The sequence below is a fragment of the Diprion similis genome, chromosome 1 (genome assembly GCF_021155765.1).
Source record: "Diprion similis isolate iyDipSimi1 chromosome 1, iyDipSimi1.1, whole genome shotgun sequence".
NCBI classification, from domain to species: Eukaryota; Metazoa; Arthropoda; class Insecta; order Hymenoptera; family Diprionidae; genus Diprion; species Diprion similis.
In genome coordinates, this window is record NC_060105.1 from 9,799,463 (window position 1) to 9,823,234 (window position 23,772).

General features: G+C 36.2%; 3 protein-coding genes across 5 annotated transcripts; all 3 read right to left on the minus strand.

Annotated features, from left to right (window-relative positions):
* Window positions 1-2,890: 2,890 nt before the first annotated feature.
* LOC124408441 (F-box only protein 9) lies at window positions 2,891-6,646 on the minus strand. 2 transcript variants are annotated; one of them, XM_046885340.1, is made up of 7 exons: window positions 6,500-6,646; window positions 5,629-5,850; window positions 5,037-5,339; window positions 4,444-4,607; window positions 4,070-4,261; window positions 3,736-3,973; window positions 2,891-3,627 (listed from the first exon to the last, which is right to left on the minus strand). In XM_046885340.1, the coding sequence occupies exons 1-7, from the start codon at window positions 6,500-6,502 to the stop codon at window positions 3,436-3,438; spliced, it is 1,314 nt and encodes a 437-aa protein (XP_046741296.1). In that variant the 5' UTR covers window positions 6,503-6,646; the 3' UTR covers window positions 2,891-3,435. The 2 variants fall into 2 exon arrangements, with proteins under 2 accessions (XP_046741296.1, XP_046741305.1); XM_046885349.1 differs by having other exon boundaries at window positions 3,506-3,646.
* Window positions 6,647-7,238: 592 nt separating this feature from the next.
* LOC124408449 (cyclin-dependent kinase 2-like) lies at window positions 7,239-11,054 on the minus strand. 2 transcript variants are annotated; one of them, XM_046885363.1, is made up of 5 exons: window positions 10,741-11,054; window positions 8,754-8,949; window positions 8,343-8,615; window positions 7,975-8,178; window positions 7,239-7,840 (listed from the first exon to the last, which is right to left on the minus strand). In XM_046885363.1, exons 1-5 carry the CDS (start codon window positions 10,854-10,856, stop codon window positions 7,730-7,732), a joined length of 900 nt encoding a protein of 299 aa, XP_046741319.1. In that variant the 5' UTR covers window positions 10,857-11,054; the 3' UTR covers window positions 7,239-7,729. The 2 variants fall into 2 exon arrangements, with proteins under 2 accessions (XP_046741319.1, XP_046741327.1); XM_046885371.1 differs by lacking the exon at window positions 10,741-11,054 and adding an exon at window positions 9,903-10,179.
* Window positions 11,055-12,688: 1,634 nt separating this feature from the next.
* Window positions 12,689-23,464, minus strand: LOC124408436 (microtubule-associated protein tau). Its single transcript, XM_046885328.1, has 7 exons — window positions 21,852-23,464; window positions 21,611-21,654; window positions 21,284-21,455; window positions 20,803-21,011; window positions 20,502-20,687; window positions 18,711-18,872; window positions 12,689-14,662 (listed from the first exon to the last, which is right to left on the minus strand). The coding sequence occupies exons 1-7, from the start codon at window positions 23,221-23,223 to the stop codon at window positions 13,778-13,780; spliced, it is 3,030 nt and encodes a 1,009-aa protein (XP_046741284.1). The 5' UTR covers window positions 23,224-23,464; the 3' UTR covers window positions 12,689-13,777.
* Window positions 23,465-23,772: the final 308 nt, after the last annotated feature.

Here is a 23,772-nt window from a genome sequence, read left to right on the forward strand (position 1 = left end):
GTTCGGGAAAAAAGAAAAAATATTAGTCATCTCTCGCTGCTGCACGGTGGACAATTAATTCCTACTGGACCGTATGAGATACACTTTAGGTATTCATTCTTTCAGTTACGTTGCTCAGAAGACGGAAAAAATTGGTAAATTGGTCAAATGATTAGCTTTTGATTGGTTTAGATAAAAGTGAGTTAGACGAGATTGATGATGAACCTGCGAAAGTTGAAAGCCTATTGAATTCTGGCTGACAGGAAATCTCAACTTTGAAGTATTTGAAAAAAAGAAAAAACAAAGAGATTGTTAAGAAGTACGCTTGCCGCTATTACCTGAAGCAGAATTATGCAAATTCGTTAAGAAAAATGTGGACTTTTGAAATTTTTGACTTTTTTTTCAACTTACGTTGTGGAAATAATGAGTTGAATATTAATAAATAATTTTGATAGTGCTTTAGGCTATAGCTATACATGTGCAGAATAAGCCCTCAAATCAATGGAGAAAAAAGTCATTGAATCAACTAAATGTGCAGTTTCAAGATCTATCGATCTAACAAAATGTTAAGTATTTTATTGAATTAAGTAAGTATATTGTGTTCGCCGCATTTAGTTGAATCAAATTGATAAGTATCGCTTGACTCAAATAATCCTTAATTCCCTTTGTGTAAAGTGTTACCTTAATATTTTCGAAGACCTGCTTCAAGAGAGTTTCCTCAGTTTCGGTAGAAAAGCCCATCTCAAACGTTTGATATCTTTATCATAAAATTCCTGATCGATTCATAGATTTCCCTGGAAATATAAGAAGCGTCTCAATGTTGTGATAAAAAATAATCAGACACATGGAATGGCTTCGACTACTTGTTGTTTGAAAAAATGAATCAAAAAATACGATTAAAACGTGAATATATTACTCATGTGATTAATCATAAAGATTTACTACGGAATTGCATTTTAATATTAATGATGAGAAAATTTCAGTGCTCAAGTTTACATCTCTATGAAGAGATTCACTCCATTTTTAAAATTCAAACTTTTTTCAGTGTGAATAATTTGCTTATTGTTTGCTAATTCACTTTTTGTGTTATCAAAAATAAACCGCCAAATTTTATGGTAGTGAAGTTTACCCAAGATTCATAAAATGGATAATATTTTTCGGTGAAACATGATTTTAGTGACCTTAGACAAAGATCGTAGAAAAATTCCTTCACCGGAATTGACATTTAAATCAATTTTGTAAAAAATACCTTCGTTTTTAGTAAAAATGTTTCAAATGAGTTTGCTTTTCAATTATTTGTTCTTTTTTCAAATTTCCAAGCAACACCCTAACTAATATTTTAAAACCGGAGCTATTTCACCTCCGTTCGACTATGGTTCATCAAACACAATTACCATACACAGTGGAAAGATGACAATGTTACCATTTAAAAACCAAAACAGACTACAAAAGATCAGTTGGTCTTAAATCACAACATTCCGACTAATCCCGTCAATGTAATTTGAAATTAAGAATGTGCTAAACTGATGATAAATATTCTCATAAAAATGAGTAAATCTAGATAATATTTTCTTGGATCAATTTTCATATTTAATGCATTAAACGATTCGAAAAGTTCTGAAAACCGTCTAAACCACACATATTGTTTGTGATAAAGTTTACGTTTAAATATATGTACTTACCAAAGTTGAGGATTTTCCTTCATTCCATTTTTGATCTAGATAAGAAGAATAAAATTAAGACAATATTATTAAGTGACACAATATATCTTTTAAACAACTGACAACAGTTTAAAATATCGAACGATTCCTTCAATTTTATATATCAATGCGATCCGATGGAGCATCGAACGCGCGTGCGGATCAAATGGCGAAATGTGAGCCGTATTGCTCGCTCAAAATTAGGCGCGTTGCCCCCCCCCCCCCCCCCCCCCCCCCCCCCTCTCACGACAGTTTTATTCGATCGTAGCGCCCTGACTCGAGTGGTAAGTTTCGAAAACTTTTGACCGACGATGAGGAGATTACCGGCACATACCTTACTGCATAATTTAAAGTAAATCGCCACTTACAGGCATTACAAGGAAAGTATTTCTCTGTTCGGACTCAAGCAAACATTTTTCTCTTTTTCTTTTAGGTATTAGCTCAGCACAAAAATTTTTTTTTTTTTTTTTTTTTCCATTAAAAATAATTGCTTTGACCTTAAAGTAACCTTGAAGATCCTTGTAAAGGTCATAGTCAAGGTCACGATTGTGTAAGTAGGAAGTTTTTTTTCAACTTTAATACCCATCTTCTTTTACGCAACTCAACGTTTTCAAGTTCTTCAGCCGTCCTGAAACTTTTGGGACACCCTGTATATCTAGATATATATATACACATATAAACATACTTATTTGTTTATAATACGTAGTAATATGTACAGAGTAACGCATTATGAGTTACGTGTGCTTTGTATAGTACAGTAAACGGTTGTTTTTGTAAGTCTTTTAGGGTAGAGTTTCAAACTTTTGCAGGAATTATAATAATTATTTATATTTGTAAATAAGGTTTCCTTTTTGTCCCACTACAATGGCGGAAATACACATAAATCTTTAGGTCAATAATTTTTATAATCCACATATTTTCAACTCTCAATCTCCTTTAAAATACATCACATAATATATCAATATCTATTTGATCATATAATTATCAACAATATTAATTTAAGCCTGTTTTAAGCGGTACGATCACCTCACTTTTATCAACGAATGAATATTACTATTTTTTATGTCAATCTCGATTACTAAAATATTTCAAACATAACAGACGGAAGGATGAAAAATATATCGATTCAATTCAAGTTAGTTACTGGCCGTATTTAAAAAAAAATATAGATTTTTCTATAACTTTACCGAATTTCATTCAATAATAGCTGTTCAACTCTCCAAGTTTTGAATGAAAGTTAATAATTGGTAAAGCTCCAGCCAAAAAAGTGGACTTTTATCGGAGTAGGAACATGACATGCATTGTTCGTTTTGTTATACAAAACACAATACAGTGGCATCTATCCACTGATTCTCATGGAAAAGACTATCAATTTTTATGCAAAGTATTTATTATAAAATAACGTTAAATATTTATCGAAGAATCCGTAAGAAACAAGTAAAATAATACATTTTTCACCCCAAATGTACGTTTGTACGTATAATTTGTACGTACATGTGAATAAAATTGCATATCTTATATACAAAATACACATGTTTAAATGAACTATGCGTATAAATAATAAATCAGCAACTTGATTGAATGATTAAATTAATTCGATAGGTCATTCTACCAGATTTCACGATTAAGAATATCGAGAGAAAAGTGAGGAAACTTATCGCGATCCCGAACAACTATTAGATATCTAACCATTGTTAATTATACATAATTACATTGCAACATACCAAAACCGAGTTCAAAAAATACTTCAATGTATTTATTGTAAGGGTGATTCACTTTCCATGGTGTAACTTTTTACACGGCTGAATTTGAAAGCAGGGTACAAACTTCCCGCGAGATTTAGGCATGTGCTGTTCTCTTGCCCGTTCCAGTATTTGGTGAATATGTTGTAAGTTTTCCACGCTAGCTGCGAATTGGCCCTCTTGTAAAGATTTTGAATCTCAAATTCCTGAAATAATTCATATGCTCTTAGGACAACATTACTCGGAAATAGAATGGTAATAATAGAAACCATTTTAACTTTTATCCAATAGTTCAGAAAATCTAAATTGCTAACCAAGTGAAAAGTCTTTTCGCCGCTGTCGTGAATTGGATCTCTTCTTCTACGCCGGTAAGCATTGTTATTTGTTTTGGTTTCTTGACTTTTTAATACCAATATTACGCAATTTAGGTGAAGCCTGTAATGACCAATCAACACTGAAGGGTTTCTTGGACTTCGTTGTTTCAAAGAATTCACACAACTCTGAGCTTCGTCTGCCGATGTTAGCATTAAGACTCGACCCTCTGGGAAGAAGCTGCCGAAAATAAAGTAGCAAGAATATAATCAGAAAAGATCTGTGTAGCAATATCGAGGTTCCATAAATACGGTTGAATAAAATCTCTTCTCTTACCGGAGATACCTGAAGTATTCAACAAGATGCCACGGCCTATAAAATTGATCTTGAAAACTGTTTTCACCGTGACGTACGTAGGATGTTTTACTGATGTAGCAGCCATTGTAACGAAGTCTTGGACGTTCTACAAACATTTGTCTCCACGATTTGTACTCAGGCTCAAACGTACCGCAATTTACACCCCATGCTCTGCAACATTATGCCAACTGATGAAGATTACTTGAGAAATAGAAGAGATGGAATTTTTTTTTACTATTGTGAAAAAATATTTCAATTTCAGGCCAGATTAGAATTTAAAAGGTAAAAGTGAACGAAATCGTGTTATTCAACATTAGATATTCATGTTGGATGATGGAATAATCCCTCCTTACCTGATGCATGCTAATCTCCAAATCTCAGCATCTCTAGCTGATACAAAAAAACCACGGCATACTTTTGCAAACATCTCTAAGGATCTTAAATCAAGTTCTGATGAAACTACCCATCTCAGAATGTATAATATTATCTCCATTGGTAAGGCTGATATATGCGTTGTCTGGAAAAATTGAACCCCTGTTAATCATCATCTACAAGTTACAGTGGTTTTTTTTTTTTTTTTTTAATAACCTACTTTAATGAAACTGATTTAATCAAGAATTGTGTCGTTAATGGACCCAGCTTGAAAAGCTCGATTACTGTACTTCAAACCTGTAGCACTGAAGTTGTATGCAGGTTTTAGTCACTAAACGCATGAGATGTTGTGCAGAGCTTGTAATAATGATTACTGGAATAGCAGCATGAGTTTTGAGAAATACGATAATCGAAATAAAGAATAGAGAAATCCAATCCAATCAGTGAGGACTTTTTAGTTCTTGGCATTACGTATTTCACAACTGAAACTTGTGATAAACTTCAGCGGTGATTCAAACTCGAGTTGATAAGATGTTGAAAAATGTGGTATGGATTACATTTGCTAGGCACTCACACTTTGCTCATATTGCGGAGAACAAACACGTTGATTTTTACAAATAATTCGTGTTATTTTAGTTAGTAAATCTCCATCATCTTCATTATCCTCTTCCTCATCCATCTCTATACCTGGATCTTTATCTTGTACTTCTATGCTGTTATCAGGATCAAGTCTGTCTCGTGTTTTTTGTTTCGTAGATTCATACAAACGAAACTCAATGTCAGGTACGAGTTGCACGGCACGTTTATAAAACTGGATTGCTTCATACAGTTTGCCATTTTGCTCATTCTCTATACCTTTAAGAAATAAGGTTTTAGCCTGTAATAAAATGATTTGTAAGATATTGTTAACAAGTAAATTTAAAAATGATTGAAAATTTATTGCAATTGAACTTTGTAATGTCAATTTGAGGAAATAGAAATAAAAAATGCGATTAATCCACCAATGTGAGTTTGTTTAATAAATGGCAGGAGAAAGATTCTTAATACACAAATAACCAATTTTATAATGATTTGTTTATCCTCCTGTAAACCTGTTACATTAACATCATAAAATTCAACATTATGGAATATATTACTCTGTTATAGTTTTAAGATATATCTGTTACCTTATTTTCAATGGATGCTGAATCTCCTTCTGAAGAGATGCTACTTGAGATTTGAGTGACTTGTTTGTTTGATTCCTTTTTGGGTGATATTACAAGTTCTCGCTGCCATTTTTCTCTGAACGAAGCCAGCGTACTTTCCACATTTTCTTCATGTGACAATGAAGAATCCTCCTGATCATCATTACTTTCATCGACCTCTTTCCCAGACTCTGCAGTTTGACTCTAATAATATATGGAAGTTAATTCATTGACTGTAAATGAATCTATGATGTTACATCTATTGTTAAGAAAAGTAGTAAAATAAAAGTTAGGCAAAATTCATCATTTTTTACGCAAAATATCAATACTGTAATGATGAAGCTAACGTAAAATTTGAGAAACAAAAAAAAAAAAAAAAATAATACTGCAGCCAATATAGAAATATTTCAAACTTATTTCATCATCTGGGCATCAATGTTTATATGTTATGAGAAATGGCACAATCGAAATGGAAATAATGCATACACAAAATTGTTGTTTTATATTGTTAACATGATATTAATAAACTTCATTATAAGGAAATCCTTTTTTTGTTTAAAGAACATCAATTCGTAGGAGCGCGAACGGAGAAAAAATTTGCGAATTCGAATTCGTGTTATCTATGTAAATAACGAATGTCATTTGTATTACAAGGTGAAATTGAGTTTGCGGAATTGATGTTTATTCTTCAGATCAACCCAGCGTTAAAAATTATTCTCTTGGTATACGTTATCAATATTTTCATACACAGATTGAACTGATAAGTGCGAAATAGAGAATTTTAGAGGTTAGGAAGAAAGTCAGCATCTGTTGAAGATCATATCAAGTTTTAACGTAATCGAATCTAACGTACCATTTTGATTCGATTTCAACTTAACTCTGTTTTCGTTCTCAGCGTAAATATTCACGGTCAGAGTGTCGACGGATAGAAACGAAATATGGACTTCCAGTAGCGAGCGCTGCCATTTTTTCAACCGCATGCGACCTCACAAACAGTAAAGCACCTGCGGCACTAAACAGTAAAAGTACTTCAGTAACACACACGGATGCGTGTGCTTTCCCGACCATATGAAGGCCATCTTGGATTTTTAACCAATCGCATTCCGTGTCATTTGGCGGGCATTATGAATCTAGAAATCTCCACCGTTGACTGAAGTCGTATAATTTAAAAATGGCAAAATGGAACACACTCCTAATCTTCTCAACAATGTGTTACAATCAGAGATACGCTGCTTCGCGAAAACAAAATTATTACCGCGTCTGTTTTTGATTGGTTGATTCTGATGAACTTAGTAATATGATTGGCTTTGAAGGCAAGCTTGGTCTGTCTGTTCGATAGGAGAATATATTCTAACATTACACCAAGGTAAATTGCGAAGATTTTTTGAATTGTTGAAATAATCGGCAGACATCGATCTTAAGTGGAAATTTATATACTTATTACACTATACATGTCCTGTTGAATCATGTCATGTTTTTGAAGTTACAAAATTGTTTTCTAAACAGGTTTGCACCTACATTAACTTATGATTAGAACTATATATTCATATGTGTGTTTCTTATTGGATATATATATTTTGGTTTATTAATAAATAAAAATATTCTACATTTCCGTAACGTCGTTATCACGTTGTTATACATAACGATATTATAATTTTTTTTTTTTTTCATTGTATTAATATTGTTATCAAAAATATTCTCATTGATATTTTAAAAAGAATGCCCTGTCTCCAGAACAATTTTTCATCATATTTGTCACGATATTTCATCTTACAATCATATTTGTAACTGTATTTACTCAGAGCAAAAAGGCATTAGATAGTCAGTAATCACCTTGCAATTATCGACACCCCTGTTCCAAATTCCAAGGGTAATCATTCATCTGAATTTAGCACATTGCACAAAAAGATAAAAATATCTGGTTTTATCAATATCTGAAGCATACACACGTTTTTTTTTTCCTACCATACAAATCGTACTTGAAAGTAGCGTCGAATTTCTTTGTAATTCAAATTCTATTTATTTTAAAAAACGTGAATTGCTCGAATGTTATTGCATATTAATAGTTCGGTATTACCAGTCATCAGTCTTTCTTGATGAGCGGAGGTGGAACTAGTTCCACTCCGTTGAAGTAAGGATGGGACAACGCCATCCTAGCTGTTATTCTCTTGCTGGGATCGTAGGTTAATAGTTTCTGCAAAATTGAAAGTAAAGAAACATTACCTATATATCTCCAGTTGTAACTAATACACCTTATTTATGTCGAAGCAAATCTGTAAACATAATAAAAGCTGTAACAAATTCCTATATATCAAATAAATTTATTACCAAGAGCAAGTCTTCAGCATCATTGTCAAACGATGGAACAACTTCGTTGAAACTTCGTGCATCCCATCGTGGGAACATTGACTTGTAGTCAGGAAGTTGCGAAACTCCAGGCCAAACAGTTTCGTCTGGAGTTCCCAAAGTCCGAAATATTCTGAACAGTTGATCTATTTCTGAATCGCCAGGGAATAATGCTCGCCTTGTTGCCTACAGTTTTGGAATATATTAATGCGGGGATTTCTAGACATTCCTTTCTTCTTCCAAATACTCATACCATACATCCATGTTAGGTGTTTGTAGTATTACAAGTGATATGCTCAGGATTAAATAAATGGTGTTTAAATAAAATTTTTTGACAATAATATTTCTACCATTTCTGCGAAAATACATCCTAAGCTCCAGACATCGACTGCTGTTGAATAGAACTTAGTTCCGAGAAGAATCTCTGGAGCTCTATACCACAGGGTTACAACTTCGTGTGTGAACGTTCGTACAGGAACTCCAAACGCTCTAGCAAGTCCAAAATCTGCCAATTTTATGTATCCCTCTTTGTCTATTAGTAGGTTTTGTGGTTTTAAATCCCTGTGTAAGACCCGATGAACGTGACAAAATGCAATGCCTTTCAATAATTGGTGTAAATAACTCTGAAATAGAATTACAACTTCAACTAGGCCCATGACTCACATGTTTAAATTTCAGAACTGGAAAACATTTGTAATAAACCGGTAATGCACTAGATTAAAATATGATGCACAGAAAAGCAATTAGTAAAGCTTTGGTACCTTTACAATACTGTGACTCAAACCAGCTTTGGTAGAATCTAATAATTTTTTCAAGTCCTGTTGAAGAAATTCAAATACAAGGTAGAGCTTCTTGTCGCAGTGAACAACATCCAACAACTGAACAACATTCGGGTGAGTAAGTTCCTTTAATAACGATATTTCTCGAATAGCTGTAGATGGTACGCCTTCGCTTTCCCTAATAAGGATTGAAATAATATTTCATTATTAGAGATGAAATTAGGAAAATCAAGTAATCATATCATTGTAATTTCTACTAAAATCTGGTTATGCTTGTTCTGGTTTGTCAAATTAAATCTTTGCCACAAGTTGAAACAAAATCATAATCCATTATTTGTAAATATGTAGCTGTATAGTTGACACATTCTAAATATAGTTGATAAGATGTGTCAAATTTACTGTTAGAGGTCAAAAAAATTTCTGTAATTATTATTGTATGAATTCAGAAAGGACGGTTAGTTAGTAAGCTCCAAATAGAATGACAATACTCCAGAGAATTGCGAGTTACTTCAACGGTAACGGAAAAAGCAATCTGTTACAAGTAATTGAAAACACGCCAAGCAGCGCAACACATTTTTTTACATAAGAATTAGAATTACCCAAGTAACGAAAGTCGTTTTTCATAAATGCACCAAGCATTGAACTTCAGTAAACTTGCTCACTGAAATATGTAATTTGAAATAAACGATGATGCAAAGTTTAGATTTTATTATTGTTTGAATGATACTTTTAGACAAGTCTATAAAAAAAATTTTATATTGCTATTCGAGCTTGTGCTAAATTCTCTCCACTTAGCATAGTACATAGTTAAAATGAAGCTTTGGAAGAGTCTATACAATAGTAACAAGTAAAGTGACTAAACTGAACCAAGAATAGCGTCAACTTGAAGCTTGGCATAATCTTACATAGTCTTAATCACGGTTGGTAATAGTATTCCATAAAATACAAATAAAGCAGAAGAATAGAACAGATGGAAGAACAGATGTACCGAGTAAGTTTCTGAATTGATTCACCGTGTACTTTAAGGCGACATTCAGAATACTTGTTAGCAGAAACAGGATTTATTAATAAAGCTCCAGCCATTTTTCACACATTTGCGTAAGACTATTACCGTAATATTGGACAACGTACGTGAGATCCTTACGCTGGATAGGATGGCACAAAAAGATTAATATTATCAGGATGGACATTTAAACAACGGGTTAAAAGACAATGACAACAACGATACTCAACGATAAGTGAGTACGGATAGCTAATGATAATGTGTATTGCATTGTACTGCGATATGCGTTATATTTATAACAAACTAGTAAAGAGATCGTAGGGCTTAAATCAGATGCGTAGCGTGCAATGAGGTAAGCTGAATCATGTGGTGCTACGACAGTTACTAACACGTGGCCCCTGCAGATTCAGCTGCCCCCAACGCACAGGTTAGCAGGCGAGTTAGTTAGGTGTAAAAGCAAGCCCACTCAGTTACGTTATCAAGCTTGGCATATTATCCTTCCTAAATAGTTTGAAAATGGTATAAAATAAAGTCGATCATTTATTCAAGATTGCAAGGCTGCGAATCGACGCTAGTGTCTTCATTGCTACATGGTTCTTGATTTCAGAGGAAACCGATGAAAGAAAATTTTAATCCCATTTTATTTCAGCTTGATTATTGAAGAAACAAGAGACTGTAGTTGAAAGAAATTATCACACAGGTTTACATCGAATGTAAATCAGAGCCGAGTAACAAGCCGGGTGTATAGAAATATCTGTTAAAAGAAGTTAGATTTGTAAGAACGAAACGTGAAGACTAATCGAGAAACGACGCGAAACGCGCGCCTAGATGGGAGGTTATGAAAACGCGTATCTTCATTGTGTATAATTAATCAAATCGTAATCTAAGAGCGGCGAAATATACGTGGAAAGAGTAAAACGATATTGGTTAAATAACTGTAGTTTTATTTCATAATACCAGACGTACGTTTCGAGGCGAATCTTTTTAAGAGCTACCAGTTTCCCGGTAAGTTTGTCCTTCGCTTTGTATACAACACCGTAAGTCCCTTCCCCAATTTTTTCGATCTTTACAAAGTTCTCCATGACTTATGATGATGCTATACAATTATCTCCGAGTAGTAAGAATTCTCTTTCGCAATTCGACTGACTGTATTCAACAGCAAACCGGCACTTCATTTCCCGATATTTTAATCAGCAATGAATTCACTCGGTGATGATGCACACTGTTCGTCGGAATTAATACAGCTTCAATCACTTTTTTGTATATATACTTTACTCGGCCTCTCTCGGTATGTTTGCCTTGGTATGCATGTCGATTCGGGGCTTTCGGGGGCAGCTTCGTCCCCCAAACTTGAAGCGTTGAAGCCATGTACCGTTAGGTCGATGGCCTATGGTCAGATGGCGGTAGAACTTGACGAATATAACTCGGAAGGGAGCGAAGACGTATTTTCATCGATTGTCAGATTTATAGCACTTACTTGCACCTGTAAAATTATGAGAAAACGAGAAAATGTGAATATTTTTATTCACCTTTAATCAGGGCTGATTGCTTCGTTCTTCGGTAAATATTTATCTTCTAGTCAATCGCGTTTCCCTTTGATCAGAGCATCCGGCTGATTCTAACAATGAATGTAAAATTTTTTTATGGAAAATGAAATAATCGTTTATACAAAGAATAATGCATGCAATTTTTTCACAGAGGTTTAGATACTTCTTAGTTAATTCCGTTGACTGAAGAATAGACGTTAATTCAAATATAGTTTAGAGTTCAAATTTCGCGCTAAAGATTTTACTTCTTTTGATTGGTGCAGCGTGCATTACGTCATAGAAAATGGTGGATACGTCAAGTTTCAGCGCTGCTCGTGGCTGAAATGGCAACTAGATGATATTATGAAAGTAATGTTATAACATTATTTTTGAACTAACGATAAAATAAAGAGTTGATCAAAATATCAAATGTTTGGAGTAAAAAAGAGGACACTAGATCACCAGTAATTTTTTTCTACCTACTTCGCTGAGCTGTTATTCAATACACGAAGGTTTTTCTTGCATTTTTTTGTTTGTAAATAAACAGACACTAGCTGCGTTAGGTGTTTACATCTGATTCCTCGTTTAGTTCGAAACGTGTCGCAAAGAAGGAGACAAAGGTCATGAAACGTCACGTTTCGAGGTAATGTATACGAGGTAAAATCAGATATAAATATCGAACGCTGTATAAATAAGTAAGACGGTTAATTATCTTGTGACAAATTAGAGCGATAAGGCGGCCATGCTGCTTGAAGTCATTTTGAAAATTCAAATGTTCGTAGAAAAAGTTTCATGAGAAACTGTAGAAACTGCTTCAAAATCAGTTAGTGTTTTAAGAATTCTCAATCTCGAAAGTTTTACCGAAGTTTTAATCGTACTTGATACGCCATGAAATTTACTAAACAAATAATAGTAAATATGAAATATGGATGATATAACTGCGAGTAAAAGTATTTTAATAAATTGTATTACAAGTTGCTATCAAAACAATCACTAAATAATGTTATTTCGTTCAGATTTGTAGATTCCATTTATGATCATTGACCAGGAGCTTCACCTCAATAAACTTCTACTGTTTTTACCAGATATTATGCCTGTAATGCCATCATAGATCCGAATGTACAATTTATTGTAACAACTACAAGAGCAAGGTCTTTTCTGATTTTACAGCCTTCTGTTTTGACGGGATTGCGACAATGAATTTTCCACGTAAAAGAGGGAGTGATTATCAAATGAAACATGGGATACAATCATCTGTAAGTATGTATTATGTAACACCTATTTTGCATAAATAATTGAATTTGCAATACTCCATTTGGCTCATATTCTTCTGTTTTTGGTTAAAAAATCATTTTTCATTATTATATTATTATAATAAGGCAAGTAAATATTTCACATACGTATTCAACTTCATAGTTTAATTATTTCTAATATCTTATTACATGAGAAGCGTTTGAAACAATTGCGATATTCAATTTTTATAGTTACAAATGACTACTTAGAAACTGCATTCACATAATATATATTATACTTAGATATAAGATTAGACATAATCTTGCTTTGAACTACAGCGTTTTTCCTTCGTGTAATAATCTGCATGCCTATATATATATATAATCATCTAACAACAAATATGTGTTTTAAAAATAACAAATATATGTATATATATATATATAGATGTTATATGTATAGTTGCGTTCAATTTACCGTTCCGGCAATGATTTTCATCATTTGGGAAGATTTTCGATGGACGGAATTAATAATTCATTGTTAAAACAAATAACAGACCTGTAAATTGCCGTTCAGCAAGTCACGGCTGTTGACGTTTACAATGCCATTATATTAATCATACGTGTATACTGAAATTCTGTCAAACATTAGGATGACGAAGTTACATTTGACAGCGATTTTCTTAGTAATTCAAACGTTACTGAAAATTAAATCATGTCAATCCAACTTTGTTCTGTTTCAAGTTCAGTCATCATAGTTATACAGTTAATACCACTTTGAATTTTCCTCTTCAAAGTTAGCATGCAAAAAAGTTACAAAGCCGTGATTTTTTTTGCGTATTAATTTTTAGTTTAGTTTTTTAAATACTAGTATTTTCTACAGCGAGCCTATAACTTCGTTCGTACACGACATACGTGTGTACGTTAATAAACTCGAGGTAAAAAAGCGAGGTGAAATTGAAAATTACATAATTTTATCGCTCTAGAGATTAAGTGACTCGTTATAACTTACATTTAATAGACAAATAGTCGGAGTATCAATTACGTGATTTCTTTTTAAAACTGCCCAATACCGATGTCATATCGATATAAAACAATTTTTCATCGATCATCCGTGTAAAAATTGTTCCACAAGTTACCTGCGTCTTCAAAACTTGTTAGCAATAACAAACTACATATTTTTCACGAAGTATCTCTACCGAGACAAACCTCAAACCAGAATCATGTTAAATATTTGACAATTTTCATTTACTGGGCCAATCCAGTTCGAGATGGCGGAATGGGCGCGTCGACCAGTTTTGGCAATGCAATTTTTGAATCTGAACCTGGTGTGGCGATAACCGGATCATGGGAACCCAGTTCTGGCAACATACTTGAGACTATTTTTGGCAGTCTGAACTCCTTCGAAGAAGAATTCCTCAGTTTTTCGTTTGCATCATCAGTGTTATTCAGCGGCAAACTGTTCGGGGGAGACGATCTTTCCTTTCGTGGTGTTACCTTGCCCACAGGAGAAACGGGACTCTCCTTAGCGGGTGATTTCTTTCCAGGACTCTTTTGACGCTCCTCGTTTGGAAACTTCTTCAATGGGCTTTTGAGACGTGGTGTCGACGGTTTATTCTCAGGATCTGGTGTCTTTTGGGCTCCAGTTTCGTGCCTCGGAGTCGAAGGTCTCTTTTCTTCCGGAGTCTTTGGTCTTCTCTCCTCTGGTGTCTTCGGCCTTTTTTCTTCCGGAGTCTTCGGCCTTCTTTCCTCTGGTGTCTTCGGTCTTTTCTCTGTCGATGACTTAGGACTTCTTTTTGCTTGGATCTCTCTGACATCTTCGCTCTCGGCTATCGTTACCTTCTTAGAATGCTCCGGGGTTTTTGATCTATCCGGTGTCTTCACTAGACTGGATTTTCGCGATTGAGGAAATGCTTTCTTCTCTTCTACAGGCGTTGTTGTTGGTGGTACCGGTACTTGTTCAGAACGAGATTTCGGTCTAGCAGTTATTGTCGACTCTGTCGTAGTAACTGCGTTTATTAAATTACCTTCTTGCGACGAAGGTGTTGAACTGTCCTCTGCGTGAGAAAGTTTCTTCGTCTTCCTCGCTGAAGATGCCGAGGTAAGGTTGAGTGCAACATTGGCTTTGCCCTCCTGCAGGAATCAGAAATTCTATTAGTCAGTATAACATCGTTGCTTGGCGGGATAGAAATTCATCACTGCCTGTAATATGAATTAGGAGTTTGACCAAACAGCTATATGCGAAAACAATATCATCGGCAGCACTCGTTTAATGAGTTTCTAGGTACCTAACATAGATTTCCAATTTTTAATTAACACATCTCAGAGTGAATTTCATTCAAATGACTCTCACTTTGAATATTTGCGATTATCGTTAGCCTACGTTAGATCGAGTATGACGATCTGGTGCAAACTGACCTTGCTGGCGAACGCCGCGTGGAGGCAATGGGTGATGCGTGTTGATGTTGCAGAGGCCGGTATGTGCCGTAGGTAGAGAAGGTGAGAGGTGTAGTGCTATACCAACCAACACTACAAAGGCCTACACTACACTGCAGACTTAGAAATGTTAAGATCCCGGAGATCAACAGAAATACGAGAGAAGCAATAATCATACTTTGAAGTACACAGTTCATAAAGATTTCTATTCCATTTGTTACAAAATTGGAAGGAATAATGTTTTTGTTGCATAAAAAAAAAAAAAAAAAAAACAATTTTATCTTAGATTTCGATATATCTGGCAGTCAAATGGAATAAATGGAACCTTTGAATAATAATTTGAGTATTGAACGATAGCTATTGAGTGGAGAACAAAGAACAGGTACTTGGTCCTCATTAATATACTTACGATGGTAATTGGGTGCAGTAAAAAGTGCGATAATGAATTTGAAAAGAAAAATATTATTATAATTAGTTTCTAGTCTGGTAAATTAAAATAATAGATATACATTGGGTGATTGTTACATCTTACTTATAACAGTATTCATATATCATGTAGTAACTTAAATAAAATTTAATCAATATTTTAGTATGTCTTTAAATTAATATGTCGAATAATAAATAATTCATTCGACTACATAAACAACGTATAAGCGGTACAGTGTTACATTTTCAGCAGAGTATGATTGCGCTTAATTTATAGGCAACGAGATTGTGATCGCATTTACGCGAGTGTTGTTCATACTTGTACAATTTTTGGGTACATAATTTTGTTTCCATTGCGGATGATGGTACGATAGAAAAATCACTAACGACACGTTCTAAATGCAATTATTTTCATTAAGTTGTGTATACAAGGACTGTGCAAAATTAAATTCGATACAATGGATATTATAACGATCGACACATCTCACCGTTAAATTCAGTACGTAGATATATGTATATACTCTATACTTAAGGGCACGCCATTCATCTAACGCGATGGTTCTTCTTCTATACGTTTCGTTCCTTACTTTCTCATCGAGTTATTTACACTAATAAAACTTTTCCTGAACTTTCTATAGTCTTTTTAGTTTCCCTCATAACGGTTCACCGACAACAAACTTTGCGCTGTATATATATACGCCATGGACTGACTGACTTTTCTCTAGCCTATATTCAATTTAGTCTCAAAATCTCAAGGACCGTTTACACCTCGACAAACATTTCTTCAATATCAATATAAATAACTGTGTCTGATGTTACACATATCAAAAAAATAAAATAAAAAAACTCTGCTTATCGATGATCCGAGTGGAGTGTGCCTAGTATGAAATCTGCATGCGCAGTGTTCGTACTTGAAAAAATTATAATGAAAACTGAAAAAGTGTTATACTAGTACTGCCTAAAATGAATTTCGATCGAACAAGCAACACTGCAAAGTGCGAGGAAAGTTTATGGACAAAGGCCCTGTACTGCCAACACGTCAGTGTCGTACATTCCGGCATTTAATGCGTTAATTAAATTGTGTGACATTGGCAGTATGGCATGGGCCTGTACCTACTAGGCATAGTTACTTGAATGAATGTACATCGGAAGATGTACGTGTGTCTTATAATTTAGAAATCAAGGTATCTACCATAGAGTAAGTTTCATTCAACGTGCTTATACTGGTATTAATTAATCAATACACCGCAACCGCGGCACATAAACTTGTCAAGTGATTTATCAACATTTATCAAACGTATATCAAAGCAAGGAAGAATTATCCGCAATGTTAAGGGATTCGCTTAAGGTTCTCGTTCTACCAGAGAATTGTAAAATTTGGAAATTCGACTTTGAAAATTATTGGGATACTTTAATTCTTTCTTACTACTCAATTCTACATTGCGAATGATTCTTCCAAAGGTAAAATGGACCACGTATCATGCTACACACAAAGTTAGCATGGGTATTAGTTTTGCAGTATTTTTGAAAAATGACTGCTATTGTTTTGCTTTTTTTTTTTTTCTTTTTGTCATCAATTTTTTCTTCATCTCCGTTTGTGGTATGAGTTCTCTAACACTGGTAGCTGGTAAGATTAACTTATTAGTACTTAATCAAAGTTGTTATAGATGGTATGTGTGGTAATTTTTGTTTTTTAATTGTTGAGTCTGGTGCGCTGGCATCACTGCAGGCAGGCAGGGAAGTGTTAGATGCGATCACCCAGCCAACTCCCTCTTAGACCCATATCAGTGCTGACTAATAATCTTCTCCCTAAAATCTCTCTCTCTCTCTCTCTCTTTCTGGAATTGGAATCACACCCTTCCAAATCGAGATAAGGTTCATTGAAACGGCCAACCAATTAACAGCCCTTTAAGCCCTTAACAGAGCCAGAGTATTTGCAGAGCCAAAGTTTAAAGTGTTGATAATCTAGTCCAAGAAGCAATTCATCGTGTGAATTGATTCGTTTTTCTTCATTACTTGCGTGGACTGTTATAATTGGCCTTGGAAATATTTTGGTAGTACGGAAAATAAAAGGCTAGCTAGCTTTTCATCGTTCGGTATAAATAACGGAGATGGGACTAAGAGGGTGGCTTAACACTCCTGGTTCAGGTTCTCATCGGAAGTCGGAAGACCATTTCTGCCTTCGTTGATCGTGCCAGATGGGACGGGGCTCTGTGACACACAACACACTTTCTAGCCAAACTACAAGTAGCAATTTAAAAAAGCCTTATTGAGCATCGTTACCCTATTCCCTTACGTCTTTGACGCAAATAATAAAATGGCGTATTGAAACAAAAGCGTACGAACGTTAAGGTGATTGCCTTGAATTCTTTTTGGCTACTTTATTCGATATATGAAGAAAGTTGTAGGTATATATGAAGTTTTGATTATTATCAATGTACAGCCAGTAAAATACTTTGTACTATATTTCGTTGGATAGAAAAAGGTGATGCATGGTTTTATGGAGGTCTTAATCGGTCGTGAATACTGATCTATCCATTTCAGACACGTTTTTCGCAACTTTTACTGAGCATGGTCGCTTCCAGGTGATGAGAATTGGGCTCCTATCAATACCAATATAGATAAGACTGAAATGAAAATAAATGAAGAGTGTAATGAATGAAATGAACACAATGAAAACAGAAGTGAAATGTAAATCAGTGAAGGAAGGAATAATGAATGGATAAATGAAATGATAGAATTTGTTTAAATAAACAAACAGCGACTGCATGTGATAAAATACCGAGCGCGTGCAGTAAGCTTCGAGGCGCAGAATAAATCGAGAACGGAGAATGAATGATAAATGTGTAAATTTTTTAGGAGAAAGTAGTTAAAATGATCGAAATGATCTATTCTTCATCATGGCCACATCTCTGTGCGTTCTGATCGAACAACGTCTAGAATATATTTAGTTATTTTCCATTCTTGATTTGCACCTTCTTACAATAATAATACCACAAGTGACATGCAACAACACTTAAATACAATAAAAAAAAAAATAAAAAATAGTTAAATAGGCAGTACTGTCGAAAGTACGATTATTCGAAAAATGACCCGAGCCGAGATATTTCAAATCTAGCCAATTGTTGGACGATACCATTTACCAGGATTAACTATTTACCTGTAAATGATAATTGTAATAATGGTAACGATTTGAAAATAACTTCCTCTCATTATCTGGCGACGAGGTATTCGACCAATATAAAAAGGGTACTAGGCTATTGGCGAATCGCCATGTAGTCGATGAAAAGGCTAAGTTTAAGTTTAAGTTTAAGTTTACCTGAGACCCGCTGCCGCTTAAGCTTTCCACATTGGAGCTCGTCTGTCGGAGGTAGTCCTTGTCGTTAAAAATCTTCTTGTCTCCTCCACCAGGCTTGTGTTTCACATTATCCAACGAGTGCACCTTGCTTTCAGCCTTAACTTCGATTTTTACGGTCTCGATCTGATGACAAAAAAAAAAACTGTTTGAAGAGCTATTCCTGATGTGAAAAAATGCAATTACAACAGTGTGCGGAATTATACGGTAGACTTTTTTCCAATTCGTTCCATGGTTAAGAAAATCACTACGAATTGTATTTACTGTGTCTGCATTTGGTCGAGGAATGGATTCGCTTCTAATTTAACAGATAGATAGACTGAAATCAGGTTTTGGATGAGGAAAAATATTTTGAATTATTTTTTGGAAAAGAGTTACTCATCATCTCTAACGCAATACACGAATGCAATTGATTATTTTAGTTAATAGGTTAATAATAACAATTTAGTCAACAAGAATAAGTGGAGAATATTATTGAAGAAAACAATTGCAAAATTAAAGGTATTTTATATATTTTTTTACTTTTATACCTCCATGCACGATCATGCGTTGTCTATTTAATAGTTACAGTTTTAATATCTTTCAAGTAATATAGTCGTCTACTTACAATATACAGAAATGCCGAGCCAAGCTTTGGTTACTGCCAATAATTATTCTACCGGCATTAAAACAATGTTCATCGATTTATCGTAACTTTATAATTATAGGTAGGTACATGTAAATGCTGAGCCAATGTGTGTGCGTGTGTGTTTTGGAAATCGGAGGAAGACGTGATCATTGCTACGGTATTTCGCGTTTTAAAAAAATATACTCACGTCGTCTGATACCTTCTGCGGCGTTTCAGGCGGCGTAGTCGAAGACTAGACATGAAAAAATAGAATTACGAATGATGTTTGACTAATGAATACTTGTTTCTTTGACAAAAGGCCGTTGCGTGGTTTTTGAACGATGCGATCTTTCCTCATTACTTAGATCTTACTTACTAAGATCGGTGTAAACTCAACTGGAATCTGTATATTTAATACGCAGACACTGGACGTTTCTTAAAGTGATTATTATATATATTCTTCTAAACTTGCATATCTTGAATAATGGAAGTTGTTCAAATTCTTTAATCATTACACAAGAACTAGCATGCGGCGTGCGTTTTAAAACGTTTTTTATTATTTCATGCGTAATTAGTTGCGGTTAATGTTATACTAATGCCAAAAATGTTATCGAATTCACCACTATAACCGTTACTCCTATATATATATATATATATTGTTTCTAGAGCAAGCAACGAATGTTTATTGACATACATACATTTTTTCTCCATTTATATTTGTCACACTGACATTCACTCAATTACAGCTCACAGTTTGAATAGATATCATTTTTTTTTTTTTTAAATATAGAAATTTATTGTTAACTGGATACTGACGTTTGTTCTGCACTAATATCATCGAGTAATAAATACAATAACTCCTTCCCATTGAATAAATCGTTAATACGACTGAAGTATAAAAAAAAATCGTTACCCACTGTAATTACGAATGATATCAGTGAATAAATACTGTAATTATTAAATTTTTATGCAAGGAGAATGACAAATGATGCAGATAAACATATACCGCATGCTGTAGTAAAAAATTGGTAATTATAAACCTAGTGAAGAAAATTTCGGGTGTTATTATACGAATCGTTTGAAGACTGAACTAATGGTACCGAGAATAATCATCTTCTACTACAGTTGATTCATTCTCAATGACCTACCTTGACGGTACCGCCTCCTGGTACGTGTTTCACGTTATCCTTAGAGGCAACTTTTGGCTTAGCCTTTTCTTTGAAGTCCAGCTTAACAGTTTCAATCTTCTTATCACCGCCACCTGGTTTGTAAGTCGAGTTTTCCAACGAGCCCACTTTTGGCTTAGCGTTCCATTGGAGTTTCACTTGCGTTATCTGTATTCGTAGAAAACATTGCGAGTTATGAGAATTGTTGGTGTAAAAAGGTTTGGAGGATCTGTCAGGCTTGTTTGGAATGGTCAGAGGTACTATCGACTGGCGAATAACTAACCTTTTTGTCTCCTCCGCTTGGCATGTATTTGTCATTCTTAGCTGCAATCTTTGGCTGCGCTTTACTGAAGTCAAGCTTTCTGTTCTCGATCTTGATTTTACCACCACCAGGCTTGTAGCTCGTGTTTTCCAATGAACCAATTTTTGACCTAACAGTTTTTAAATTTGGCGACGGTGCTGCACCGACCTGAATCTTGTTCATCGGCACTTCTGCAAAGAAAATAAAAAAGTTAAATGTAAAGAGTGAGAAAAAAACTATGTAATAAACGCTTATTCAAAATGAAATTGCACGACTGAAAAGGATGGATCGCTCGATCATTTTAAAAGGACCGTCTTTATTCGCTCTTTGCAAAGTAGAATACCATGTCTGATTTACGTCACCGAATGTTGGCTTCAAGGGAACGCTAGTCGAGAAAGTCCCCTGGGTGAAAAGTTGGGAAAGGAAGAAATTATCGAGCTTCAACTGTGCAACATTTCCTTACTTTTTTTGTCTGCAGATGCAGAGGGTGCTAAAGAAGTGTCAGGAGTTTTGGGCAACCCCTTGACAGACTTGCTTGGCGATTTCGTCGGTGAACTTGAAGTCGATCGTTTCGGACCCGGAATTTTTGAGTGTGACTTTGTCGGCGATCCCGCATCTCCATTTGTCGTCAGTTCCTGCGTCAATTTCAAATTGGCAAATTAATGATAGTCTAGAGTGCATCGGATTTTTTCTTTCTTTTTCTCGATTCTCGATGTAATCACCATCCACACGTACCAAAATATTTCATCAATTTCCACGTTCAATTGTTGTTGTGATTTATAATACTTACGTTTCCTTGCGTCGACTCATCCACACCACTGTCGTTATCCCCTTCTGCAAAGTTAAAACATGAAAGTGTTAATTCAAGAAAATCTTCAAGTAAAGTAAACAAGTTTATAAAACATGCATATATAATGTAGCATTGATTATTTTCCGAAGCAAAATCCTGTTTCATCATAAAGTACAACAACGTGATTGAACACGTGCCAACAAGCTCAAGAGACGTCAATCTAATATCATCGTATAAGGACCTGTTTTTCTGGAACGATTTGCTGAAGCAATGTTGCGCTCTTTGGACTCCCTCGCAGTTCGATTTCGCGAGGCGGCAGATTCTTTCTCTGGTGACTTGCCAACGTCAGATTTTGGCGAACGCGATCGGTGTCTACTTCGGTCCGCACTCGATGGTGCGAAAGACTTTTTCGGTGTACCCGGAGTGCCCTTAGAAGGTGTGGTCGGTGTACCCTTGGACGATTCCTCCGGAGTGGTCAGTTCCAAATCCTTCAACTCGCTCGTCACCGAAGCTGTACTTTCGTCGTCCTTATTCGCCCCGGTCATTATCAAGTCCTTGGCGAAAGTAGCCCGCTTCTTAGCACCCTCAGTATCCGGTGTACTTCGTCCAGACTTCTCACCTTCCGAGGATCTCAGGCACCCGGGTGACTTAGGAGGATTAGGTGACTGGGGGGTGGAAGCTGGTGATTTCACGGAGGATACAGGGGACTTTGTAGAAACTGGAGAACGTGTCACGGGAGAAACCGGAGCGTTTTGGAGGCTCGGAGACGGCGAGGCGAGGCTTGGAGACTTTGGTGGATTAGGCGAAGGTGCGGATGAAGAAACCGGGGATTTCGAGGACAACGGCCTTTCGTTTCCATCGTCGAACCCGATCACCTTCGGGTGTAACGATTTCGGCGAAGCTTCCGGAGAGCCAGAGACCGACAGTCTTTCGTCGAATTCTTGGCTCTGAAGAGGCGGAGGTTTCGGCGAATTCCCAGGAGTCAATTCGAGTGGTTTCTCAGGTACCGGAGAAGACAAGTTCGCTGGAGACCTTGGAACCGGTGAATCGAAGTCCTCACCTTTGGAGGAAAATTTGTCCTCTGCTTTCAGGGACTCCAGTTCCTCCTCGTGTGGTTGGGGAGTCTTCGAAGGTTCCGGCGTAAGAACTTTCGCGTCGTATCCAAGAGCCGACTCGTTTATCAAATTTGAACCCGATACACCGTGCAGAATGGATTCACCGGAGGATTTGCGTTCCAGAATATCATTCGGGTGTTCAATAGCCTGTTTTTCACTAATTTTAATCCCCGTTGAAATCGGACCTTGTTGCGACATCGGAGAATCCGACCGATCGTCCCCTTGCTTTTCTTGGTGTTCCGTGATTTTGTTCGAGTTTCCCGAGTCAACAACGACGTCATCATCGTCGTCAGCGTTGCTCGGCATCTTTGGCTTGCCGTTGATATTCTCCATAATCTTATCATCGCCTCCCGTCAAATCTTTCAGCTTTTCTTCATTTTTAGGATCCAAGGGATCGCGCTGTAGCACCGGAGCATCATGGCTCATCGAAAGATCATTTCGGAGCTCGCGTGAGGACTCGTTGTTTGTTTGAGGTGGTAGACCTTCCGGGCCAGACATCAGTTGCCTCTGGGGAAAAATGCTCGATAACCTCCCGGCAGCGGAGGGTGTTCCTGGTCGAGAACTGTCCGGAGAATCCGAACGAATGCTGCTCTGCGAAGGTGTTCTTTGGGGAAAACCTTGCGGCCTAACGGCGTTGAATTGCAAGGAATTCGGGCCCAATGGTAGCTGATTGGCTTGAGGACGCGGCGGTTGACCTGCTGTTGCCAGACTCCGAGGCCCCGGTTGATTCTGAGGACGTGGTCCTTGCGGTGGTCCCGAAGGAAATCTTTTCGGCTGTCCTGCACCCGGTGAGTTCGGATAGCCCTGGTTTTGCCCCGGGAATAATTGGGGCTGTGGAGCTCGTTGCGGAAACCCCTGAGGCCTTGCGGGCTGACCTTGAAGAGACGTTGGTCCAAACGGAGATCCGGGTCGTTGGCCTGGTACCAGGGATGAACGGCTATCCAGACGCCTTAGTGCCGGCTGTTGAGGACCTCCTAGCCGTGGGCCACTCGATCCATTGTTCGTTGGAAATCTTTGGGGTGCTGCAGACGGAGCTGGGCCTTGGGG

What these genes read in the sequence shown, in the direction of transcription:
- LOC124408436 (XM_046885328.1), bottom strand. Translation starts at nt 23,223, where the DNA reads ATGTCTGGCCCGGAAGGTCTACCACCTCAAACAAACAACGAGTCCTCA. An exon ending in AAATCGTTCCAGAAAAACAG is followed by an intron (nt 21,655 to 21,851) that starts GTCCTTATACGA and finishes TTAACTTTGCAG; the next exon opens with AAGGGGATAACGACAGTGGT. An exon ending in CAAGCGGAGGAGACAAAAAG is followed by an intron (nt 20,688 to 20,802) that starts GTTAGTTATTCG and finishes CTACGAATACAG; the next exon opens with ATAACGCAAGTGAAACTCCA.
- LOC124408441 (XM_046885340.1), bottom strand. An exon ending in CAGCATCCATTGAAAATAAG is followed by an intron (nt 5,340 to 5,628) that starts GTAACAGATATA and finishes ATTTTATTACAG; the next exon opens with GCTAAAACCTTATTTCTTAA. An exon ending in TGGAGATTAGCATGCATCAG is followed by an intron (nt 4,262 to 4,443) that starts GTAAGGAGGGAT and finishes ATAATGTTGCAG; the next exon opens with AGCATGGGGTGTAAATTGCG.
- LOC124408449 (XM_046885363.1), bottom strand. Translation starts at nt 10,856, where the DNA reads ATGGAGAACTTTGTAAAGATCGAAAAAATTGGGGAAGGGACTTACGGT. An exon ending in GATGTATTTTCGCAGAAATG is followed by an intron (nt 8,179 to 8,342) that starts GTAGAAATATTA and finishes CCAAAACTGTAG; the next exon opens with GCAACAAGGCGAGCATTATT. An exon ending in ATGCTGAAGACTTGCTCTTG is followed by an intron (nt 7,841 to 7,974) that starts GTAATAAATTTA and finishes TCAATTTTGCAG; the next exon opens with AAACTATTAACCTACGATCC.